Consider the following 22,701-nt stretch of genomic DNA (forward strand, 5'->3'; position numbering starts at 1 on the left):
AACCCATTTATCTTGCTATATATATATAATAACCCAAATACCCAATAACCCAAACCAACTCTTCAGTCTTTTAGCCTCTTCCGCTCTTTGGCAATTTCGCCTTTGGCTAACCCTGAAACGGAAAGGAAAGGCAAAACCCTAGTACCCTACCCTGTTCCACCTACTTGTCTACTCGCGCTCGAATGTTCCTGTTGCAAACTTGCAATGATGCTATTGCGTGTTGCAGCTATTGTTTGCCCTAATCATCCTAATGCCCTGAAATCTGAAACCCTGAACTGTGATTCTAATTTGAGATTTCTGTGAAGTGTGAAACTATAAACCGTAAACAAAGACAAAGGCCCGAGACGAGGGTTCTCCGTTCTTTCATTACGAAGTGCGATTGGCCATCATCACTCCAAAGGAGCAGGCGCTAGGCAGCTAGCAGGCTAGGGTTCTCCGTTCTTGCGCTTTTAAGTGCAGTTGGCCATCACCCATCTCTATCCGTTTCTCAACTATCTCAAATGCATTATGCATATTTTATATATATGTTTTTTTTAAAAAATTTAAATCATTTTTTAAAAAAATATATATTAATTAAACAGATGTACTATTTTTTACATTTTATGTTTTTTTTAGATATTAATAAATAAAATAAAGGAGTTCTTTAAAAAAAAATGTCATTTTATATGAAATGGTTAAATTTTTTTAAAATAAATAAATTATATTCTTAAACGGGCAGGTTTCAGTTTACATATTAGTCACCCGTTAATAAACAGGTCAACCCGAACCTAAATTCGTTTAACCCCTAACCATTTACAACCTGCCCAAACCCAACCCGTTAACCCATTTTGCCACCCCTAATCTAAGATAGCTTTTTGCCCACTTATAAGTGGCACTGTTCATAAGTAGGGTCAATTTTGTAATATAAGAAAATTTAGTGGTTATTTTATAATTTAAAAAATACATTAGAAGATAGTCATATACTATTTTATTATGCATTATAATATATTAATTATTAATGAAACGTATTTCAATTCCGGTATTAAGAAGAAGAACCATCTATTAATTTAAATTAATATTAAAAAAGAAAAGTACTAATTTAATTAATAATTTTATTTTAACATAAATTAATATGACAATCATACGTTTTAAATATAAATTAAGAATAAGATTATTGTTAATCAAAAATAATAGTATATTATTTGTAATTAATAAAAATATTTAAATATTAATTAAAATAACATTTAACATAATTATTAATAAATTTTTTAATTAAAAATTAACCATATATTATTTTACTATGCATTATAACCTATTAATTATTAATAAAATATAATTAAATTCTAGAATGAATAAAAAGTCATCTATAAATTTAAATTAACATTAAATATGTTAGCCTTGTTGGCTACACCATCATTGTTTTAAGTGTTTTGATGATATTAACCTATATATTGTTCCTAGTGTTTTCCTATCTTTGCAGATCATGTTTAGTACAGGTACTCGTACATCAAGTACTGGATCAAAGGCAAAGATCAGGCCGAGTTGACGTGCAAATAGGAATATCAAAAGAACACGTACTCGAAAGGACCCAAGCACAACCGGAAGATTAATTGTTAATTTATATGTAATAGGGGTTGTGTGAGTTAGGAATATTTTGTAACTCTTGCAGGTGTGTTTCTTGCATGATTTCTGAGCAAGAGTTGAGCCAATGCATGCATATTAGGACACTTGAGTTTATAGGATTGCATTAAAAGTCACAAACTCAATTCATATTTTTCAAAGTTAAAATCAAAGAGTTTGTTAAAAGAATCTTAAGCTCAAATATGTTTTCCAAAGGGACAAGTTTTCAACATCTTGGTATTTTGAACATCTTCATACTTAGTCCCAATTTTATCTAAATGAGTCTTATATCCAAAAGCTTCAAAAAGTCAAGCATATTTTCATTGAAGGACATATTGACATATAAGATATCAAAACGAGCTTTCAAATGTATTTTATCAAACAAGATATCTTATATTTAAGGGGAAACTCATTTGGACAAGTATTAAACTTTATTAGACTTAATATATTTCATATACTTTTGTCCAAGAATGTTTTAAGTCATCAAAAGGCTTCTTGACAAGGAAAAACCGAGCAATCGTCGTTTAACATAGTGTAGCCTTGAGTCCTGAACACTTTTCGGTATTTGGGGCATAACTTTTGTTAGAAAAGTCCAAATAGGACGATCTTGGTGTCTATGGAAAGTTAAGAAAAAATCCCATAACTTTCGTGTTGATGACTTTTTCTTATTTGGAGTAATCGTTGACGTATGCATGAAACCGTCGATGGTTTCAGAAAGCCCAGAAAAACCGTTAACGGTTTGGGACGGTGACAAAACACCAACGGCTAGAAAACGGCTAGTTTTGTTTGGGAATTGCTCCCAACGACTAGTTAACAACTATAAGGGGTTTTTGGCTATAAATACAAATTCATAGACTTGTTTAGTATGGTCTTAGTGATTTATACAAGCATTTAGTGAAAAATCTCTTTGATTACAAAATCTAGGCACTTTGCATTTAGTTCATTCATTCAAAAGTGCTCAAACTCTCTTGTTCTCCAATCTTGTTTGATACAATCCTTGAGAGAGTGTGTTAGGTTTGGGTTGTAATTTATATCAGCTCATTTGTGGAGCATCCTTTGTATTTCCATCATCTTGTAAGGTTCCTTATAAACCATTTGTTGGAAGGTTCTTTGTGAACCGTTTTGGAGAGGGTTCTCTGTGAGCCAAAAGCTCTTTGTGAGCATGTAGGGATTTGTTCCTGAGAGTAGGGTTGTGTACCCGAATTGTAAGGCTTGCTCCGCTGAGGAATGAGCATTTATAGTGGATTGTGGAGTCCTTAGCTTGGTGCTAAGGCATGGACGTAAGTTTGGTGCCGAACCATATTAAAACCCGGTGTTAAGCTTTTCTCTCCCTACTCTTTATTTTACTATTTGTCTTGTGCATGATTTATATTTTGTATATTGTGATATAATTGCTTGTCATCTTGCCACGACTATTGCTTTGTAGAGAGAAATTTTTAATACGCGAAAAGAGTCATTCACCCCCCCCCCCCTCTAACTCTACATTGTATATCCGCTGCGGGGCACACGTATATACTCCACGGGCTATGACGTCTAACAAAATAAACTAAAAATTTAAATTTAGTTATTAACGCTATTTTTAACATAAATTTAATGTGATAATCATATGATATAAATATACATTAACGATAGGATTATTGTTAATAAATAATATTATATTATTTTAGTTAGTATAAAATAGTTAAATTTTAATTATAAAATTAATATAATTATCATTTAAATTTTTAATTATAAAAATATTACTATTTTTTTAAAAATATATTTAAAAATAACCATAAATTATTTAATTATGCAATATGACATATTAGTTATTCAATTCTCGATTGAACAAGAACGATTTATTTATTTAAATTAACATTAAATAAATTAAATTTTGAATTTAATTAATAATTATATTTTTATCATAATTTAAAATCCTCTCAATGTTAATATAGGCTCCTCAATTCTAAGGGAGTTACAAGAGTTACGCTACTCCTATTCCCTCCTTTACCCAAGGCTTACAAGCCATTTGCTAACCACCTCTTTAATTCCTTATTACATCTTAACGAATCCCTTTGTCTTTCCCTCGAGTATAACAATGGTTTTAAATAGCGACCGTTAAATAACGGCATTACGCAACGGTTTTTTGAGTTACTGATACCGTTACACACCGCGAAATCGGTGGGAAGAAAAATCATGGCTGTAGCAGCCATTACGGACTGCGACCGTTATGTAAAGGTCACTACGGCCGTTACGTAACCGCTATAGAGCTGTTACGCCAAAAATTTCTTTTACTTTTTACTTTTTCTTCTCACTTTTTCCCTCTCTTTCATAAATCATTCTCAATATACCATTTGGCAAAAGGGGGAAAAGATTATAATGAGGTTGACAATGATACAAAATTTACTATTTCTTTAAATACTCACAAGAGATGCATTAATTAACAATTTCACCTGTTAGGAAAATATTTTCTTTTAATAATATAAGTAATTTGATATTTATGTCCTATATTTTTCAACTTCAACCTTCTTCTTTTTCTAGTTATTTTATATTTGTATTATTCGTATGTCTTATGTGTATAATAGATTAATGGAGTGTATAACGTATTTTGTTTTATTAATTAATTTAGCACACATAAGAATTTATCATAGATAAGAACAACGAGAAATATAAATACACACACGTAATTTTTCTATCAATGGTGGTTTAAAACTAATGTAAACTTGTTGCCTTACCAAACAACTTAGTTAGTCAAACTAAAGGATCCAAAATATACTAAAACTCTTTCTAAGAAGGGTTAAAAGCTTAAAACGTGCAAGTACGCTAAAATGCACAAGGTTGTGTGTGCTTAAAAAAAATTCACAGTCGTTACACCCACTTCCCGTTATGTAACATCCGCTATTGCCGCTTCCCATTACACCCATTACTGTTACGTTACGCTACCCACTACCGCGATTTAAAAACCATGAGTATAACTCAAGATGATTAAAGAGGGATGGTCAATAAAGAGTTTATAACCCCTATGTAGGATAAAGAAAATAAAGATCACTCTCGTACCTCCCTTTGCCCTAGTATGAATAGTGGCAAGGTCTCTACTATTATAGAATGGGCTTAAAACATCTCATAATTCACGCTCTCTATATTGTAGCCCATTACTTCATACTTCCTTGGTTCTCACTTAAGTGCCGGAGAAGGCCCTTAAAGGCCATCAGGGATCTCCCAAGCTTTCTTTTTTTTTCTTGGTTCCAAGTGATCATCACATATTGTGGACGCATAGATTGGGTTTGATTTTTAGTGTCAATAGTTGGGCATCGCCTGTGCGAAGTTTGCTTCCCCTATGATAATCCTTGTAATCAAGAGAGAGAGATAGAGAAAGAGAGGGGCACCTTGATCGACCCCCAAAATTGAGGAATGACTCAGCCACAAAGAATTGCCTTGGTTTTTTCTGCAGATACTCAATTGCGGTCCTTCATTTTTTTAACTATAATTGGCACCCACTGTGGGGATAGAAGAAGCATTCCTAACACAAGACTATAATGACCTAAAGGAGTCGAGGAAAAAAAAAAAGCGGGAATGGAATTAGCCCTAAACTGAAATATCTTAACTCCAAGGCCTCAAGAGGCCAGATAACCAAGGACCCCAAGTATGTTCAACATGCACTAAGCTTTTGATTTATGGCGGTAATTTATTTATTGGATTGCAAAGGATTTTTATTTTCATATGATATGATGAATTGAATAGTCTTTTAATCATGCTAACAAGGTCTAATCTAGAAAAGAATATAAAAAGTCACATTAGGTAACCTCATTATAATGTGGTACGGCATTCTCTTCTTAGTGATCCTTGAATGCAGAAGGATATCTTTCAAAGAATGGCCTAAAAGACTGCAAGACTAGTTCAACATACCAAATAGGCCCGCTTGTTGGAAATTTGGAATGACCAAGGACAAATGAGCTATTCTCATATCAACATTGACAGAAGAGCTCAACTAATAAACAGATGAGTTCTGCTCATATAAATAAATGAGCTCTGCACATAAACCGATAAGTCTTGCTCATATCAACAGATGAGCTCTACTCATAGACAAACGAACCCTACTCATGCCAACAAATGAGCTCTACTCATATCCATAAATGAGCTACACTCATATCAATAGCAATCAACAGTCTAGTAGGTAAAAAAAAAAAAACTCCTCCTCCTGGTCTGCTTTCAAAGAGATGTGTTCAATTTAGGTAAAAAAGAAAGAGAAATAAAGAGAGAGAGAGAGAAGAATGAACATACCAGCTAGCCTGTCAGCTCTGTTAGGCTGCTTAGTGATTCTAAAACTCAATTGTTCGCCTCAAAGGCAAGTTGGATACATGTTTTTTTTTTAAAAAAAAATTACAAATTACTCCTAGCCTTGAAAAATAATTTCAAGGCTGAGGAGTGGGGGGCAACTTATGATGCATAAAATATTTACAATTAAGGAGACCAAACAGATTCTTGAGGTATGATTCAAGGTGATTAAAGAGGGCGGTGCTAATAAGGGGTCTATAATCCCTAAGTAGGGTATAAGAAAATAAAGGGAGACAAATCTTGTAACTCCTTTTGAGTTAATAGTACCTAGTATTATAATACAAAGCAGGTCTCTACTACTACAAAAAGGGGCTCTAAAGGGGAAATAAAACAGCTCTGTCACACACACTCTACACTATTGCCCATTCCTTCATACTTCCTTGGTTCTGACTTGAGTGTCAGAGAAGGCCCTTGGAGGCCATTAGGGGACTCCCAAGCTTTCTTTTTCTTCTTGGTTGTAGGTGGAAGTCATGTACCATGGTCATGGAGATTGGGTTTGATTTTTAAGGCTAATAGAGATAATTAGTCTTTAACAACTAATGATCATAGAATTACCAAAGTAACCAAGCAAGAGCCCAAGGCACGAATTTTATTACTAACAAAAACATCTAAAAATAAATAAATATCCATAATATATAACAATAACATCTAAATAAAATTCCAAATTAAAAGCCGAAAGCAAAAACTACTAAACATAAATTGAAACCACTTTAAAAAATCTAAATGCAGTGCCATCCTACAAAATATCACATTATGCCCTATGTTGGCGCAACACAACAAATATGTTTTTTTTTTTATATAACAAAAGAAATTCATTAGATAGAATAAGAATGTACAATCAGAAGAAGAGACGCCTCCTTAACAAAGTTTGAGAAACTGCAAGGAAAGCAAAATAAGAAATCAAAAGATGTAAAAAAACAGCCCAAAATAATCAGCACATCCTAAGAAATCAACAGAGAAAGCCAATCCTGCTGAAAATCTAAGAAGCATATCCCATGAAATTACCATTACCCACGCACCACATAGAAAATGAATGTTCTCCCACATCAACAAAAATGCTAATTTCTTCCCTGAAAATACACGCAAGTAATGCTCCTTCAAAAAACCCCAAAATACTGCAAATAGAGCACTAATCCATAGAGCTTTTCCTTTCTTCTTCCTCCCAAACCCAACAAAAAATATTGCCAAAAACTCCTCCTCTATCCCTGGATAAACCCAACTTTCTCCAAAATAACTAGATAACTTATTCCTAACTTTCCATGCAAAATTATAATGCAAGAAAAGATGCGGAACAGATTATAAGAAGATAATACAAAGCACACATATATCCGGAGAGAGAGCATTTAAAGGCCTCCTAATCTGCAGTAGGTTATTAGTATTTATCCTATTAACGAACCAAATAAAAGCTTTGATCTTAGGGGGGATTTTGGCCTTCCAATAGTTTTGTAGAGGGAAGTAAAAGTTAGTGCTGACAACGAAGTCACAAAAAGATTTGCAAGAATAGACCCCAAGGAATCCAAGAGCCAAGATTGATTATCAGCTTCCAAAGATACCCGACAATTATTCAATAGAACCAACAACGAAGATAACTCATTTGTTTCCCTATCATTCAATGATCTCCTAAAACAAAAATTCAAAGAAGGTAAAGGACCATTCAGATCAACAAGTAAAGAGGAAATGGAATCATTTTGTCCTGAGCTCAATCAGAATAGGCAAGAAAAAAGGTGGACAAGACAATATTCTCCAACCAAAAGGTCTTTCCAAATACAAATATGACACCCCTTACCCAACACAAATTTAGTATAGGAAATAAAGAGAGGGTAAATCTAAGAAATAGCTTTCCACAGACTTTCCAAACAACATCTAGAACCCAAATTGGTATCCCGCCCATTCCCATCAAGCCTAAACTTGATTTTAATAACTCTATGCCACAAAGAAGAATCCTCTAAAGGGAACAGACAAAGTCATTTGGCAAAGAGAGCCGTGCTTTTAAACACCAATTTCCAAGACCCAAACCTCCCTCCTATTTAGACCTACAAACTGAGAATACAATAGGATACTAAAAAATCACGCCTGGATTAGAGTAACCCTACCTCCCAAGGAAAATAGGTTCCCTTCCACCCGTCTAGACGCTTGGACACTCTCTCATCTACTGGACCCCAAAAGCTAACTAACCTAGGATTAACTCCTCCCCCCCAAAAAAAAAAAAAAGGAACCCCTAAATAAGACAAAGGCCAATCCAACTCAACCCACCCTATCTCAAAAGATAAACCTTTAACGTGCTTTGTAGGCACGTTAATTGCCACGATACCACTCTTCCCCCTCTTAATATTAAACCCTGAAATCCTTTCAAAAATATGGAGAAGACCCAAAATATTTGGAAAAGAAAAAAAAAAAAGCATAGGCATGTGATCCTCCAAGAAAGAGATGGTCTCGTCAGTGAATTGAAGGTGTGAAATTGTAATATTCTCCCTCCCCACCTTCCAATAAACCTCTATCCACCGCCATATCAACCAACCTACTTGAAACATTCGCTACTATCAAATCCCTCTCATGGCCAACCAAGTTTTAGGCTCCCCATTTACAATCACCGAGTAAAACACGTTAGACATACAACCTTTCATCCATCTTCACCATCTCTCTCCAAACCCCTTGCTCATAAAAATTTTATCCAAAAAGCTCCAACTCGCTCTATCATAAGCCTATTCGAAATCCAACCTGAAGATGAAGCCCTTCTTCTTCCTCCTCCTCCTAATGTCCTCAACAGCTTCATTCACAATTAAAATGGCACCCACAATTTGTCCCCCCCCCCCCCCTATAAAAGCACTTTGGGCCTTAGAAATAGTCTTATCAAGCACCCCACAACAAATTTGTCATTAAACCATTCAAATTCTTAATATCAATGTTTCAAAATGCAAAAGCATACATTGAGGCACTTTAACCTTTTAGAGGCTAGGTGTCACACACGTGGAGATCTCAAAGGGCAAAAGGATCACCCTTGCCCAAATTTGTCAAAAGTATCAAGGAGTCACGCCCATGTGGTAACAAGACTACACTAAGTCCAGCCCAGCCATTCTCATCCTCATCACCGCAAAATTCACATTAGACATACAACCTTTCATCCACCTATGCCATCTCTCTCCAAACCCCTTCTTCACAAAAATCTTATCCATAAAGTTCCAACTCACTCTATCATATGCTTTTTCAAAATCTAACTTAAATACAAACCCCTCCTTCCTCGTCCTCTTAATATCCTCAACAGTTTCACTCTCAATCAAGATTGCATCGGTCTTCCTTCCACAAATGCACTTTGGGCCATAGAAATAATCTTATCAAGCACCACACTTAACCCGTTAGTTAGAACTTTAGTGTTTGTTTTATAAACACTAGATACTAGACTAATCGGTCTATAATTAGAAATCTTGATAGAAATACATTTTTTTTGGCACCAAAATGATAAAAATAGAATTAATACTCTTACTTAAAACCCCATTCCAATAGAATTCATTGAAAACCTTCATTAGGTCATTCTTCACTACCACCCAACAATCTTGATAAAAAGCTAAATTAGAACCATCCCAAGAGCTTTATCCCTCTCCATTCCAAAAATTGTAGCCCTAACTTCCTCTTCCTCAAAATATCCCTCTAACCAAGCTATCCTACCAACAAAGGATCGGACTCTAATCCTTCCACCATCAATCTACTCTCATCCTCCCTACTAGGCAAATTACAATAAAAATTAGTGATCTCATAGGCAATTCTACTAGAATCCAAGTTAATAATCCCCCCCCCCCCCTTTCTCCACCTCCATCTCCTTTATCAAATTCTCTCTCATTTTTCCATTGGCTATTCTATGAAAAAATCTAGAATTACAATCGTCATCTCTAACCAATTTAAACTTCATCTTCTAGCTTCTCATTTCCTTAAAGATCAGCTCTTCCAATTCGTTTTTTAGAGGAACCCTTTTAGCATCTTCCTCCCTTGAAATGGTCATGCTTTCTTCCTTTTGATCTAACTCTTCCAAATCTCCTAGAATAATAGACTTTTAAAACCTAATATCTCCAAGCACCTCCCTATTACATACCTCCATTTTTTCTTTCAACCTATTCAATTTCTTCATAAATCTAAATCCCTCCCAACCCCTTTCCACTTCCTCACTCCATGTGACCCAAACCAAGGTCTAGAAGGAACCATGATCTAACCACATATTCTCGAACCTAAAAGCAGCATACCCTAAGGCACCTTCCTAGATTGCAATAAGATAGGAAAATGATCATAAGTGGATCTAGGTAAATATTACCTGGGAAATATTAGGAAACTCCTACTTCCACTCATTTGAAAACAAGAACCTGTTAATTCTACTAGCCACCTCCCTAGCCCCACCCATTGACCAAGTAATATGGGCATCGCCCAGGGGAAGAACCCTCAACCCGCACTCCTTAATAACCAAATCAAACTTCTGCATAGATGCATTAACCCTACAACCCCACCTTGTTTTCCCAAGGGAACCTAACTGCATTAAAATCACTACCCACAATCCACCTAGGTGAGCATAAACCAAAAAAAAAATAAAGCTCATCCCAAAAAATCCCATAAGAGCAAGCATAAAAGGACCATACACAGAGAAAATCCACCATTGACCCCTATCTCTTTCAAGCAAGACAAAACAAGAGAAAACCCACTAGATTGTCCACTCTAGTAATAGACTGTGTCCTAAAACATTAAAATGCTGCCCACCAATCCCCAAGAGGGTAGGAAAACCCAATCCCAACACCACCCTTCCCAAATCCCTCCAACTACCTCCCATCAACTAACTTAAGCTTAGTCTCCTAAATTAAGACAATATCAGGGGAATTATTTTGCGGGATTCCCTTATCAAGCTACTCTTCCTAGCATCCCCTAAACCACTAACATTCCAATTAATAATCATCATAATCTAACACACTTACCCTCTCTCCCTATCCCCTTCCTTCCCCCATAATTGATGGAAGAAACCAAATTCTTTAATCTTTTTGCGGCTTTTTTTTTTTTCGTCTCATAAGTTTTTGGACTCGTCCCTAACTTAACTCAACTCCGGCAAGGCTTACTAACTTCAACCGCATATCATTTAGGAGCTCTAGGTCTCTATAGTCCCTCTCACTAACCTCTCATCCAACACCAAAGTCACTCCCCCCATCAATTCCCTCATTGTGGCATAAAGAATCAAAAGAAAAAAAGGGCCGAGAAAGAAGAGGAAGAATACCTTCTCAAGGTTCCAAAGAATTCAGATTGCCTACTCGAGTCGTCATCTCCTTGTCATTACCCCTCCCGACACCTAAAGCACCAATAACAACGTCCACCTTATTAAGAATAAGAGCAAGGGGCAAAAACCCCTCATAAGTCAAAATTCTACTCTAATCAGACTTGTGCTTAACAGAACTTTCTAACTCTTGTCCGATATCAGAGGACAATAAAGAATTCTCATCTTGTGTAAGCTAAGGAATATGTAATTGTTTCTTGCTCCAAAATATTTTTCTACTCTTTTGCTAAAGCGCAGATCTACAACAAGTTCTTCCCAATTGTCTTCCTCCTACCATCTTCATCTCACTCAATTGATTGACTAGCAAGCCGAAATCAAAATCACAAAAACTGCTTAGATCATCATTTGCATCTAAGCACCTCTCGTCCTCACTGAACTCGTCTATTTGTGTACCTTCATATTCAACTAAATATGGCCCTTTTATTTTTGCAACTTTAATCAATTTCGGAAGAAGAATTGCCCTCTTTCTGCTAAGTAGAAATAAATACCTAATGCTCTGAGTTGTCCCTTTGTGGAGGTACATCGTTTGAAAGCTTTGCATCCACTTCTGCTATTTCACCCTTCTCCCCCCTAATTCTGAAATAGGGTCCTTAGGAAGCACAATCTTATCCTTTGAGGTTAAATTCTTTTGAGTATGCTCATTGGAACCATCTACCTGTAGGCTAACTTCTATAAGAGTTGCTTTAGTTTCTACAACAATTCTGTCCTTTGTAACTTCATTATTGTTTTCTTTACTGCTCTCTTATGCCTAGGTATCTGCATCTATTTTCTTATTTTTGTGATAGGCCCAACACCCTTATTGACAAGGATTGACCAGCTTCCCCCTTTTTCTTTAATTACCCATTTAGTGGCTATTCTAAGAGGCCCACTAGTATCAAGCCCAAACTTCCCTCTCCCAAGCCAAGTACTATATTTGGAAGCAATTTTAATATTTGGACTAGGTAGGGAAGTTAAAGACCTTTCCAGAAATCACAGGATTCACCATCATTTGTTCCCAAACCAATGTTCTCCCTCGTCAGCACGTGTTGACGACTTCTGCAAAGGTGTGCTTCTCTAACAGTCTCGAGCCCCAAATCCGCTCCGTCGCCAACCTCTCATGTCTTTTTATGTTTAAGAATCCATAGTCTGAGCATCTAATGGCAATATCCTTGCTATGTTCAGAGGAAAGTTGCAGTAGAGCTTAAAAAAGATTCCCCCAACCTTCAATGTTCTTACTCTCGTGAACACAAAGAATGTTATGCTTTCCTCCCACAATCCCATTTTCTAAACCAAGGAATCTACCCTTATCATTGGATCACAATTTGATCGAGACCCAAGTGCCTTCACCTTTAGATATAAGCTTCCTCGATTAAGCTCGTCTATTCCTCGATTTCCTTCACAAATCACCTCAGTAAGTTAATAATCCAAAGGAATTCCTCTTTCTTAAGTAAGATATAAGAAAACTTTCTCCCAAAAAACTCCAAAATCCAAAAGACTAAGGGTCCAAGATGATTAGCGCAAAAGGTCTTAATTCGACCCGAACTGAGGATGTCCTCCCCACCCAAAACAACTTCTTACCTGACAAGCAAATAGTCTTTGCTATTCTTCAATATGGACAAAGTATTGTTCATATCAACAACACAAGAAAGGGATATTGCTGCATATCAGAATTGTGAACCGCTCTCGTGATCTATAGTCATGAAACCAAATTTGCTGGAGAAACAGGCCCACAACACTCCGGAGACCCAGAATCACGAAACAATCTAGTGGCTTGTGGCTCAAGTGGCTCTCAACTCAATTAGGGTTATGGGTTTAATCAAGTGTTCTCCAAAGGCCATTAAATGGTAAACAAATCGATCACTCTCTGAAGGTCACTACTATTGACCATTCAAAAAAATTAACTATAATTCATTAAGTAAATAATGCATGAAATATTTATAACATTACAAAGTTTAAATAATTTTCAGGATCTAGGACGCAACTCTCAATTATTTTAGGAAGTTTGAGGTTCAAGTTCTTTAGAAATCAATTCATATTACAATAAACATGTAGCAAAAATTTTCCAACCAAATCTAACTTGAATTCACACACCAAAATGCAGAAGCCTCAACTAAAAAGGTGTAAAAGGCCAATCTTTCGTACAAATGCATGTGCTTCAATGTGTAATGTGTTGACTATATGGGAATTTGGTATTTCAAACTGAGCCTCAAAGCGTTTTAGGCATGCTTCATCAAGCCTCCAAGCAAGTCACAATTGAGCCTTCTTAAATATTGCTAAAAGTTCAAGAGTCAAATATTTATAAACAATATATATGTAACACACACACACACACAAAATAAAAAATAAGAAAATTTGATGAAAAATAAAAATAAAGTTCCCAAATGATAAGAAAATTATAAAACAAAAAAATAGAGAGAAGGGATCAATAGCATGCTATAGTTTGCAGGCACTAAAATGAGGTAAAAAGAATGTTAGTCTTTAGCCTTGTAGCCAATACCCTCAAATTTTCTTATATTTAACTCCTTCCACACCATATGCATAATTGCCAACGACAAAAAGTTGAAACTTTTGTTCTTAGATTGAGGACAACCACCTCCAAGACAACAACATATCCTTCAAAAAGAAGGCACCACCAAAGAAATCTCAACTAGTGCTAACACCATATCCCATATTTTAGATGTCACTGTACAAAACAACAACGAATGACACATCACCTCAAACTCACCATTTCGCTTTCCCAAAAAACTCAAGCTCATAAGAATAGTCTAAAATACAATAAGAATCAAAGCTTTGTATCACCAACTCTTATCACAACATAATTTCAAGATATGAACAAGGCTTCATTAACAAATCCATACAAATATTACATATACATATCAACAACATAACTAAAATTGGCCATTAAATTCAACATAGAGAAAAAAAAAAGAGAGAATAATATGTATTGATTGCTTAGAAGGAAGAAAATCAATCCTGAAAATATAAATGTTTTGTCCTAAATTTCATCTCCATACAGCTCAAACATAATCAAATTATCAAAACGAACAAAATAGAGTAGGTTAAAATATCCACAAAGCTTATGAAGAGGCAGAACAATTCTACATACCCGATGACCAATAAACCGTGCTCTTCGAAGGCATTCACGATAAAGCTAAAAGAAAAGCATGCATTAGGGATTTCAATAATGTAAATTTCTTATTTAATAAGATGCAATTTGTACTACAAAATATATAGAGAATAATTTAAAAATAAAAAACATCAAAGCATAGCAATGAGAAATAGAAGGATACTAACTCTAATCACATTATTTGCAAGTTCAGGAGGTAATGCCGTTTGGAGGGATGGCATGCTTCCACAAGTCCTTTCAAATCTTAGCTGAGCCTGAGAGAGACAATCATCATTCATCATCATCAAGTTAAGTCAAGGCATCAACTATCATACCCATTAAAAAAAAAAACTTGAGAATAAACCATGAAAACTATTCAAATACAAAGACAACTATGTTTGTCTTTAAATTCTAAAGAAGTCCAACAGTCCCTTTTTCATGCCACAAAGAAATACTAAATGTGGAAAACATTTTTCACATTTCATATCCAACTTCCCACAAATTACAAAAATATCACTTTGTTTTTTAGTTTCCAACACTTGGATTAAAAATTAAAATTATTTATTATAAAAAAAAAAAAACAAACAAACAAACTTGTAAAACATCTCCAAAACACCATAAAAAGCCACTTCATTTATTTAGATGAATAACAAAGAAAAGAACAAAAAATATGTTTTCTAACTTCTTACGCAAATGTTACAAAATTGAAAATAAGGATAGGATTTAGTATTTCTTTAAAAATTTGGAAATGAAATTATTTTCCACAATGAGATAGACCCTAAATTGGGGTGCCAAGAAGCTGATAGAATTGTGCAAAAAGGAGGAAAACAATCTCAATCCACCATCAACAATTCTACCAAAGAGACCTTTTATTGAACAAATAGCTGGCATAGAACAAACAATTCAGTCATTGAGAATGAATCTCCACAGAGATTAACATACATTTATAAGTTGAAAGTTTCTTAATCCAAAAGCGAAATGAAGGAGTATGCAAATACAAAGAAGCGAATCAAACCATGACAGCACAGATTTTTAGCTTTTTTACAGCAATTGAGAAAGCTTGTGTTTTGAAAGCTACCTAGCTCAACATCTGGTCACACAGGTGAGATGTTGGAATGCACTGTGTTGAATTGCATTAACAGCTTTGCGCAGTGATTTCAGTTAGTGGTCACAATGCAATCTTAAAAAAATTAAACATGAAGATCGAGACAATGCTATCTGCAGGTGGAAATAGTGACCACAATGCAATCTTAAAAAAATTAAACATGGAGATCAAGACAATGCTGTTTGCATGTGGAAACATGGAATACAAATTAAAATGCTTTGTTTTATTATCACATTTATTTTCACAAGACTTGGGGGAGCAAAAAAAAAAATTTGAAGCGTGAATAAAATTGCTATTGAAATACAATTACACTTGGTTAGCCATACAGATTGTTAGAATTGAATTTCGAGGCATGAATAAAATTGCTATTGAAATGCAATTACACTTGCTTTGTCATACAGATTGTTAGAATTGAATTTCGATTCCTTTCCAATGTGTGGTACTCTTGAATATTAGTCAAAATGAAATGAAAATAGGACATTTAAACAAAATACCTTTGCATAAAATTAGTTATCTTCACAATCTTTCCAGCATATAACTTTAATTTATCCCTATCTCTTACATTACTACGAGATAAAAAAATAAAAAATAAGGTATGTTCAAGAAATACCCCATATATAATTATTTATTTTTACTTTCTTTCAAGTATAAACTTCAATTTAGTCCCAATTCTTACATTGCCATAAAACGCAAAAATATATATAATTCTCGTTGCAACAAAGTTTTACCTTAAACACATTCTCACGAATTAATTTTGTTGATTTTTCAATGGATTTAACATGCTCAATAAAAATTTAAATTACACAGCAGAAAGAGGGATCCATCCTATTTGACACAATTTCAAACGCTTCACAGGCAAACCTAGTATACCTCGGTGTAGCCCTCCGATACCTACCCATGCCGATGAAAAGCCAACCCCAATTTATACAAAGCATCCATATGACCAGGCTTCAAATCAATAGCTTCCTAGTTCCAAGAACTCTCCACAATTGCCCTCAATGGCATGCAAAGCTGAAGCCAGGTCACAGTGCGAGTGCCCTTGTGAACTCTTCCTGTGCTTCTGCACGCCTCGTACAAAGCAACTGCCAATAGCCATTTGCCATTCAAATCCCTCTTCCCTTAACCTCGCCCCATCATCTCTACTTCTCAACACTCTCAAATCCTTCACACACACATCATAGTCATATCTAGAACTTCCCAGATCATCCTTTTTCTCCGAAGTCTCCCGCGCAGGTACCAATCAATACACATCAGAGAGAGAGAGAGAGAGAGAGACTCACCCAGGAATGGTGGGGTTGCCAGCTGTGGAGGCGGAGACTTGCAGTTGCAGCACGGCTAGGAACCCTCGGATGCTCGGAGCTACGAGCGTGAAATCTAATGGGAGAAGACAGAAGAGTTGTGATTTTGATATTTCTAATTGAGCCCGGCCCACTTGAAATTACATTGTCCGTTGTCTTTTGGCAAAAATTAAAATAAATAAATAAATAAACAAACCTTTTTTTTTTTTTTGGGTTAACTCTATTTTTTGCACTCTTAGTACTGAAGCAGAATCTATCTTTCGTCTGAATTATTAAGTAGTTTTATCATAAATATCGTATTTTTGTGAGTAGGTAGTTTTCAAATTCATCTAAATTCCATATTTCATCAAAATGCATTCTCTTATTTTTAAATAAATCAAACAATAAAATAAAAATAAATGCCTAAATTTTAATCTCACGTTAACAAATTAAATGTAATATAAGAATGTGCTTTCAACTTAGGCATTAAATCAAAGTGGTGAAATTGTTTTCTAAATTTTTACACAATTTTAAGTTGGTCCGTCTAAATTTGACTCTATGTTTAAGATTATCATAGCCAAATGACTTAGCTAATATATTTGGTCTTAAACTTATAATAAGATTAAAATTCAAGTGAGGTAAGGACATAATAAAATTAATTTGATTTTTTTTTAACAAAATCTGACAATTTTGCCAAAAATTATAGGTAAGAAAAAAGTCCAAACACATAAAATGATCTCATATTAAGAAAAATTCTGTCGTATTATAGGCAAGACCAAAAACACAAAACAACCCAACTAACAAGCCCAATACATTTGGCAGTGATTATGTTGCATTGTGCGTGGGTAAATGAAATCCAAATTATAATGCCTTTCACACCTATATATTATATATGAAATTCAATTATAATCCTATCACAGCAATATAGAGTGTAGGGCGAAAATTAAATAGACCCATCTCGACCTACTGCATCTCTCATCTCGCAATAAGGGAACAACCCCAAAAGGGATGGAGCCTATCTATCTACCATTTCTCTCACACCAAAGAAATTAAAAAAAAAAAAAAAAAAAAAAGGAACTCTGATCTCTTAATGTCTATGTATCTCGGAGATTCATGAACAGTGATAAGGGGAGCCCTCCACTACAGACTGGGGCTCTCCGTCCTGCAGGCAAGTGATGGGGGGTATGGTGAGGGTCTCCTGGGTGCCGTAGGCGTTCCAGCAGAAGGGGTCGTCGACGAGCTCCCCCTCCGCCGGGAGCAGCTCGACTTCGGACAGCGTGATGTTGGTGCAGGGTACGGCGTCGCTGCAAGCGAAGTGGATGGGAGGGCGGCGGACGTCGTAGGTGCCCTTGATGTTCTTGTAGGACACGTCGGTGACGTAGACGGCGGAGGTCTGGTTGAGGCAGCCCTTGGCCAAGCAGTAGTACTGGTCTATGATGATGCAGTTGGTGACGTTCTCCATCTGGATGTTCTCGAACGACACCGCCGACACCGACCCCGACCCCCCCTGCCATGTCTTGATCCTCACCCCGTTGTCCGAGTCCTTTATGTTTACGTTTCGAACCGATATGTTGGAGACGCAGGCCTGCGAGTTGTGCACCCCTAGGCTTCCAATGCTGCATAGCATCAAATATGTAGCGTGCACAAATTATTTTACATAACCTAGCTAGGAAAAATATATATCTATGAGAATTTCTCTCCTGGGGCTCATGACGTTCAATGTATAAAAGTAATTTTAATTTTTACATATTAGTAACATTTACTTTTTTAATCATATAAACATAAATTTTTATTTTTATAAAAAAATATATAGTAAAAAAATTGGAACAAATTCTTGAATCTATGCAGATTATTTGAGTCTCAAGATTTCTAACTATCTCAAAATCCCTCTTAACATTTTGTCAACCAAACAACTAGTTAGTGGGTAGATATATATTTATAAGGAGTAATTTTCAGATAGGAATGACATACTAATAAAGTCTGAAGTTAAAAGTTGACAACTAGTGGGGAGTAGTTCTCATTAACAGAAAACGAATAAAAAGAAAAAGAAAAACACATGCCTGATCCCATGACTAGGCCCGCAGGTGACACCCTCGATATCCACATTAGAACAACCAGGTCCAATGGAAACGCAATCGTCACCTGCACATTAACAGAGTCGCAAATTTACAGTCAAATATATCATTAATTAATTTTCAAATTGGGTAAATTGGACACGAATTCATCATTCAATTACCGTTTCCTATAATGGAATTGTATATTCCTACAGACTTTGTGTTCTCAACGTGGATGCCATCGGTGTTGGGGCTGAGCTTTGGGGAGGAAATGACCAGCTTCTCTATCAGAACTCCTTCACACCCATCAAACTTCATATGGAACTGAGGACTGTTCTGAATCCGTAAGCCCCGAACCACCAGACTACTGCTCATGAAGAACCGAATCAACTGAAACAGAGAGGTACCCACGCTGTTAACTAATCACTAGATTTCTCATCATGAAGGATAAATTAAGGGGAAAAAAACAGAATACTGGTATTGTTGATGCAAGCATGAAGTGGGTTCTGGGCCATTTGTACTTACAGCAGGGCTGTCGCATGGTCCAGGCAATGTTGATCCGTGAGGACCCTGAAATGGAATTCAAGACCGTCAGTTAATTTCAGCTTTAGTTTCCATCGAGCAGAGGCAGAGGCACAGAAATTGTTCACGGTGAAACGTAAAGGTAAATTACCCTGTGAGGCTTGCAGGGGAGATCCCACCATTTCTGGCCATTCCCTTCAATGGTTCCACTTCCCGTGAATGTCATCTTCTCAAGCCGGTAGAACACAAGCCATTGCTTGTCGCTGTCGGCTTTCGGCCAGTTTTCAGGACCGTCCGGCGGCATTAGAACCCCGTCCACCTTCTCACACAAAGGATTACATTAACAATTCACATGGATTCTGTTCAATTATTCATTAGAACAATTGGCCTAAATGAGAACAACACTCCGTGTTTTAACTCAAATTCTTACTTGGAACACTAGTCCTGGCTTGCAGGGGCCTGAAAAGATTGTGGAAGTGATTTTGAAAACATGAGCGGAAGGAGCCAGAAGAACGCCGGATTCCACCGCACACGCTGCCTTCCATGCCTCCCGGAACGCCGCCGTGTCATCGCTCTTGCCGTCTCCGACGGCTCCACAGGACGTTACGTCGAAAATGCGAGGGTCTGAGCTCGAATCCCCGGGACCGGTGGGATCGGAAGGCGATGGAGAAGGAGAAGCAGGGGCTTGAGGAGGATCATGGGAATAAACAGGGGGTCCAGGAACAGGGGTTCCCCAGTTGGACCCCCTAGTCCTCTGTTTCTTGTGCCGATGGTATCTCCCATCCACATTGCTCGAATTCTGAAACAGCAGCACTGCAGTAACCCATATGAAGAGAAGCCCACCCACAAACTCCATGTGAAGCGATGAATCTGATGATTGTTAAACTCTAAGAGAAGAAAAAAATGACACGCATTAACAAATGGAGGGGGGGATGAACCCAAGCAGTGAAATTTTTTTTAAAAAAAATTGAGTTCCATATATATATATACATGTAACAGTCGTTCGAGGTAAGGAGCATTGAAGAGGAAGATGTGAGGCTGTGATTTATAGTACTGATCAAAGCTCATCTGAGGGGATTAAACAGTTCTCAATGGCGAGAGCGACACGTGTCGAGCTCAGGTTGATGGGAATGGCATTGGCCATTTGTCTACAGAGGAAGTGAGGAGCTAACTGGTGAGGGGTTTAGGAGGAGTTGGCATTTGCTGGTTTCTTTGGCCCTGTGGGTAACTCTTAAGGGTTTCCACTTTCTAGCTAAGCTACTTTCTCAACCTTTCCCTCTGTTTCCATTTTGTTTTTGTTCAATGCCTTCCTGTCTTGTTTTTACACGTATATGTTAAGGAGGTGAACAGAACTAAGGTTGGGCTGATTGCATATTTTGCATCTGCCTGCAACAGTTTAATTTGATGTCTCTTATTTCTTTTTTGAGGAACAGTGTGCCAAATCCAGATGTCAATCTTTGAACTTGTTTGCATGCTTCCTTCCAAACAAAGGGGTGTGTCTCTCAAAAACTTACTTCCCTTTGATTATACATATATTAATAACATAAGAGGACATATTTTTAATAAGTGTATATACTTATTTATTTATTTCAATTCACTTAATTTGTAACGTAGTATACGTGTATATTTATATATATAATACAAATAATGTATTAATGTGTTAAATTGTTTTATTAGAAAATTTCATTCTTAGTGTTAATATGACATTGGTAATCGTCAAAAATATCATTACCCTATATTTGAAGCGGTTTTAGATTTGCATTTGTTTTGAATCTGAATATAATATAATATAAAATTATATTAAAATTTATATAATTAAATTCACCAAACTTCAAATTCAATACTCAAATTTATATTTCCAAACACAACTTAAAATAAGTGAAATTATCAAAATCGCTACAAACACATAAATAATTGGGTGAGAATATAATTAATGGAGCAAATTGTACATGAGCAAATCTATTAATATAACAATAACAGTTGCGTAACATGTGTGTGTATATAATATCAAATGCAAGTCTAAAGAATCCCAGTAATTGTTAGTTGCCAAGTACATTAATAAATGAAGACTTGTGTATTTTCATTTATTATATTCCCCTCGCTTTCTCTCTCCTGCCAGTTGATCAATCAAGGAACCATCTAGAGTTCGGATCACATGAAATACTGCCAAAATCATTATTGGTTGATGTGCTTCCATGTATTTATTTATGTACACGCTTATATACATTTATAAATATATACTTACATGATTTTTATAAATGTGAAAATCAAAGTTCATCACGGATAAATTAATAAAATAAATAAATTAAATTATTGTAATAATAAAACTAAATGGAAATTAATTAACCTAGAATGAGAGACAGAAGAGGGTCCCAATTTGCTATTATAGCAAAATATTTGTGGCTGCCCAATGGGACCAGCTCAAGTGGCCGATAAAGACAACTTGTGATTTTAGTGATCCCAAGATTACGGATTCGATTTTTCCTTGAGACATTATATTAGTGAATTACTAAGGGTACGTCAATGGACGGGGCGCTTTCACCCCCGGATTCGGTATCGCACCATAATGTTCAAAATGGCACGATGATGAGTGGAGTCCCCAAGTGGCTTTTACTTCCAGATTTGGTATCGCACCATAGTGTTTAAAGTGACGCGATGGTGATTGAAATCCTCAAATTATTTTTAAAAAAATAAAAAATATATATATGTGGCTATATATATATATATATATATATATATATATATATATAGGATAATTTATTATAATGGCAAAAGGGTTAGTTATAATGATGAAGAAAATCAAAACAAAAAATGGGGAGGTGCAATCGATGTGCAGGGTGCAGGCCAGGTGAATGCATGTGCATTGCTGATGTAAAAGTAGCTCATCATGAGTGATATATCTATAGAGTAGTCTCGTGAATCTCCATTGTTGTTTAGCAGACGGCCTGTCCCAGGTGCCCGACAACACTATTAATCCAATTCACGGGTGGGTTGAATGCAAAAATAGTAAAAATAACAATATAAATAAAAATAAATTAATGAATTCTATAAACATTAATCATGCATTCAGTAGTTGATTAATTACCTGATCGACTATATCGATTTCCGGCGGCCGGAGGAAGCTTAATTAACCTGAGGGGGTAATGGTGGGGAATTTCCGGCCACCGTGGACGTGCTCGGCGCCGGCGGCAGCGGCGGAGGAATTTCGAATATGCTGTGTAAGGAATGAATGAACGAACAATAATTGCTCATGGCATTAGTGGGCGGAGGCTTTTTATAGAGTTGGTTGGAAATGGTTCGCTTTTCTGGTGGCGGAAAGAGAGGATATATTTGGAATTTGAATTATAATAATAATTTAATAATGCATGCAATTTTTGTTGTCTTGACATGTCACGTGTGTACGTCACGGGCGTTTTCAATTTACAGACAACAATGGTTGGAATTGG

General features: G+C 36.0%; 2 protein-coding genes across 3 annotated transcripts in view; both read right to left on the reverse strand.

Moving 5' to 3' along the window:
* Positions 1-16,848, reverse strand: part of LOC131151697 (uncharacterized) — a 24,578-nt gene extending 7,730 nt beyond the window's left edge. Inside the window, exons 1-4 of one of the 2 annotated variants that reach the window (XM_058103058.1) lie at positions 16,683-16,847; positions 16,273-16,484; positions 14,486-14,572; positions 14,298-14,342 (exon numbers count right to left, since the gene is read on the reverse strand). In XM_058103058.1, the coding sequence (XP_057959041.1) occupies positions 14,298-14,342; positions 14,486-14,539 (99 nt within the window). In that variant the 5' untranslated portion in view covers positions 14,540-14,572; positions 16,273-16,484; positions 16,683-16,847. Of the gene's footprint in view, positions 1-14,297; positions 14,343-14,485; positions 14,573-16,272; positions 16,485-16,682 lie in introns of both variants that reach the window. The other variant, XM_058103057.1, reaches the window with a different exon arrangement.
* Positions 16,849-17,538: 690 nt separating this feature from the next.
* On the reverse strand, positions 17,539-22,541 carry LOC131151698 (polygalacturonase At1g48100). The gene is made up of 7 exons (XM_058103060.1): positions 22,341-22,541; positions 19,686-20,142; positions 19,407-19,574; positions 19,259-19,303; positions 18,916-19,123; positions 18,740-18,821; positions 17,539-18,295 (listed from the first exon to the last, which is right to left on the reverse strand). The coding sequence occupies exons 2-7, from the start codon at positions 20,109-20,111 to the stop codon at positions 17,791-17,793; spliced, it is 1,434 nt and encodes a 477-aa protein (XP_057959043.1). The 5' UTR covers positions 20,112-20,142; positions 22,341-22,541; the 3' UTR covers positions 17,539-17,790.
* Positions 22,542-22,701: the final 160 nt, after the last annotated feature.

The sequence above is a fragment of the Malania oleifera genome, chromosome 3 (assembly GCF_029873635.1).
Source record: "Malania oleifera isolate guangnan ecotype guangnan chromosome 3, ASM2987363v1, whole genome shotgun sequence".
Classification (NCBI taxonomy): domain Eukaryota; kingdom Viridiplantae; phylum Streptophyta; class Magnoliopsida; order Santalales; family Ximeniaceae; genus Malania; species Malania oleifera.

Bases quoted from the DNA above. Each gene is read 5' to 3' on its own strand.
- LOC131151698 (XM_058103060.1), bottom strand. From the start codon at position 20,111: ATGGAGTTTGTGGGTGGGCTTCTCTTCATATGGGTTACTGCAGTGCTG. The intron at 19,304-19,406 runs GTAATTTACCTT...ATTCCATTTCAG, and splicing joins TCCCCTGCAAGCCTCACAGG to GGTCCTCACGGATCAACATT. The intron at 19,124-19,258 runs GTAAGTACAAAT...TCTCTGTTTCAG, and splicing joins GACCATGCGACAGCCCTGCT to TTGATTCGGTTCTTCATGAG.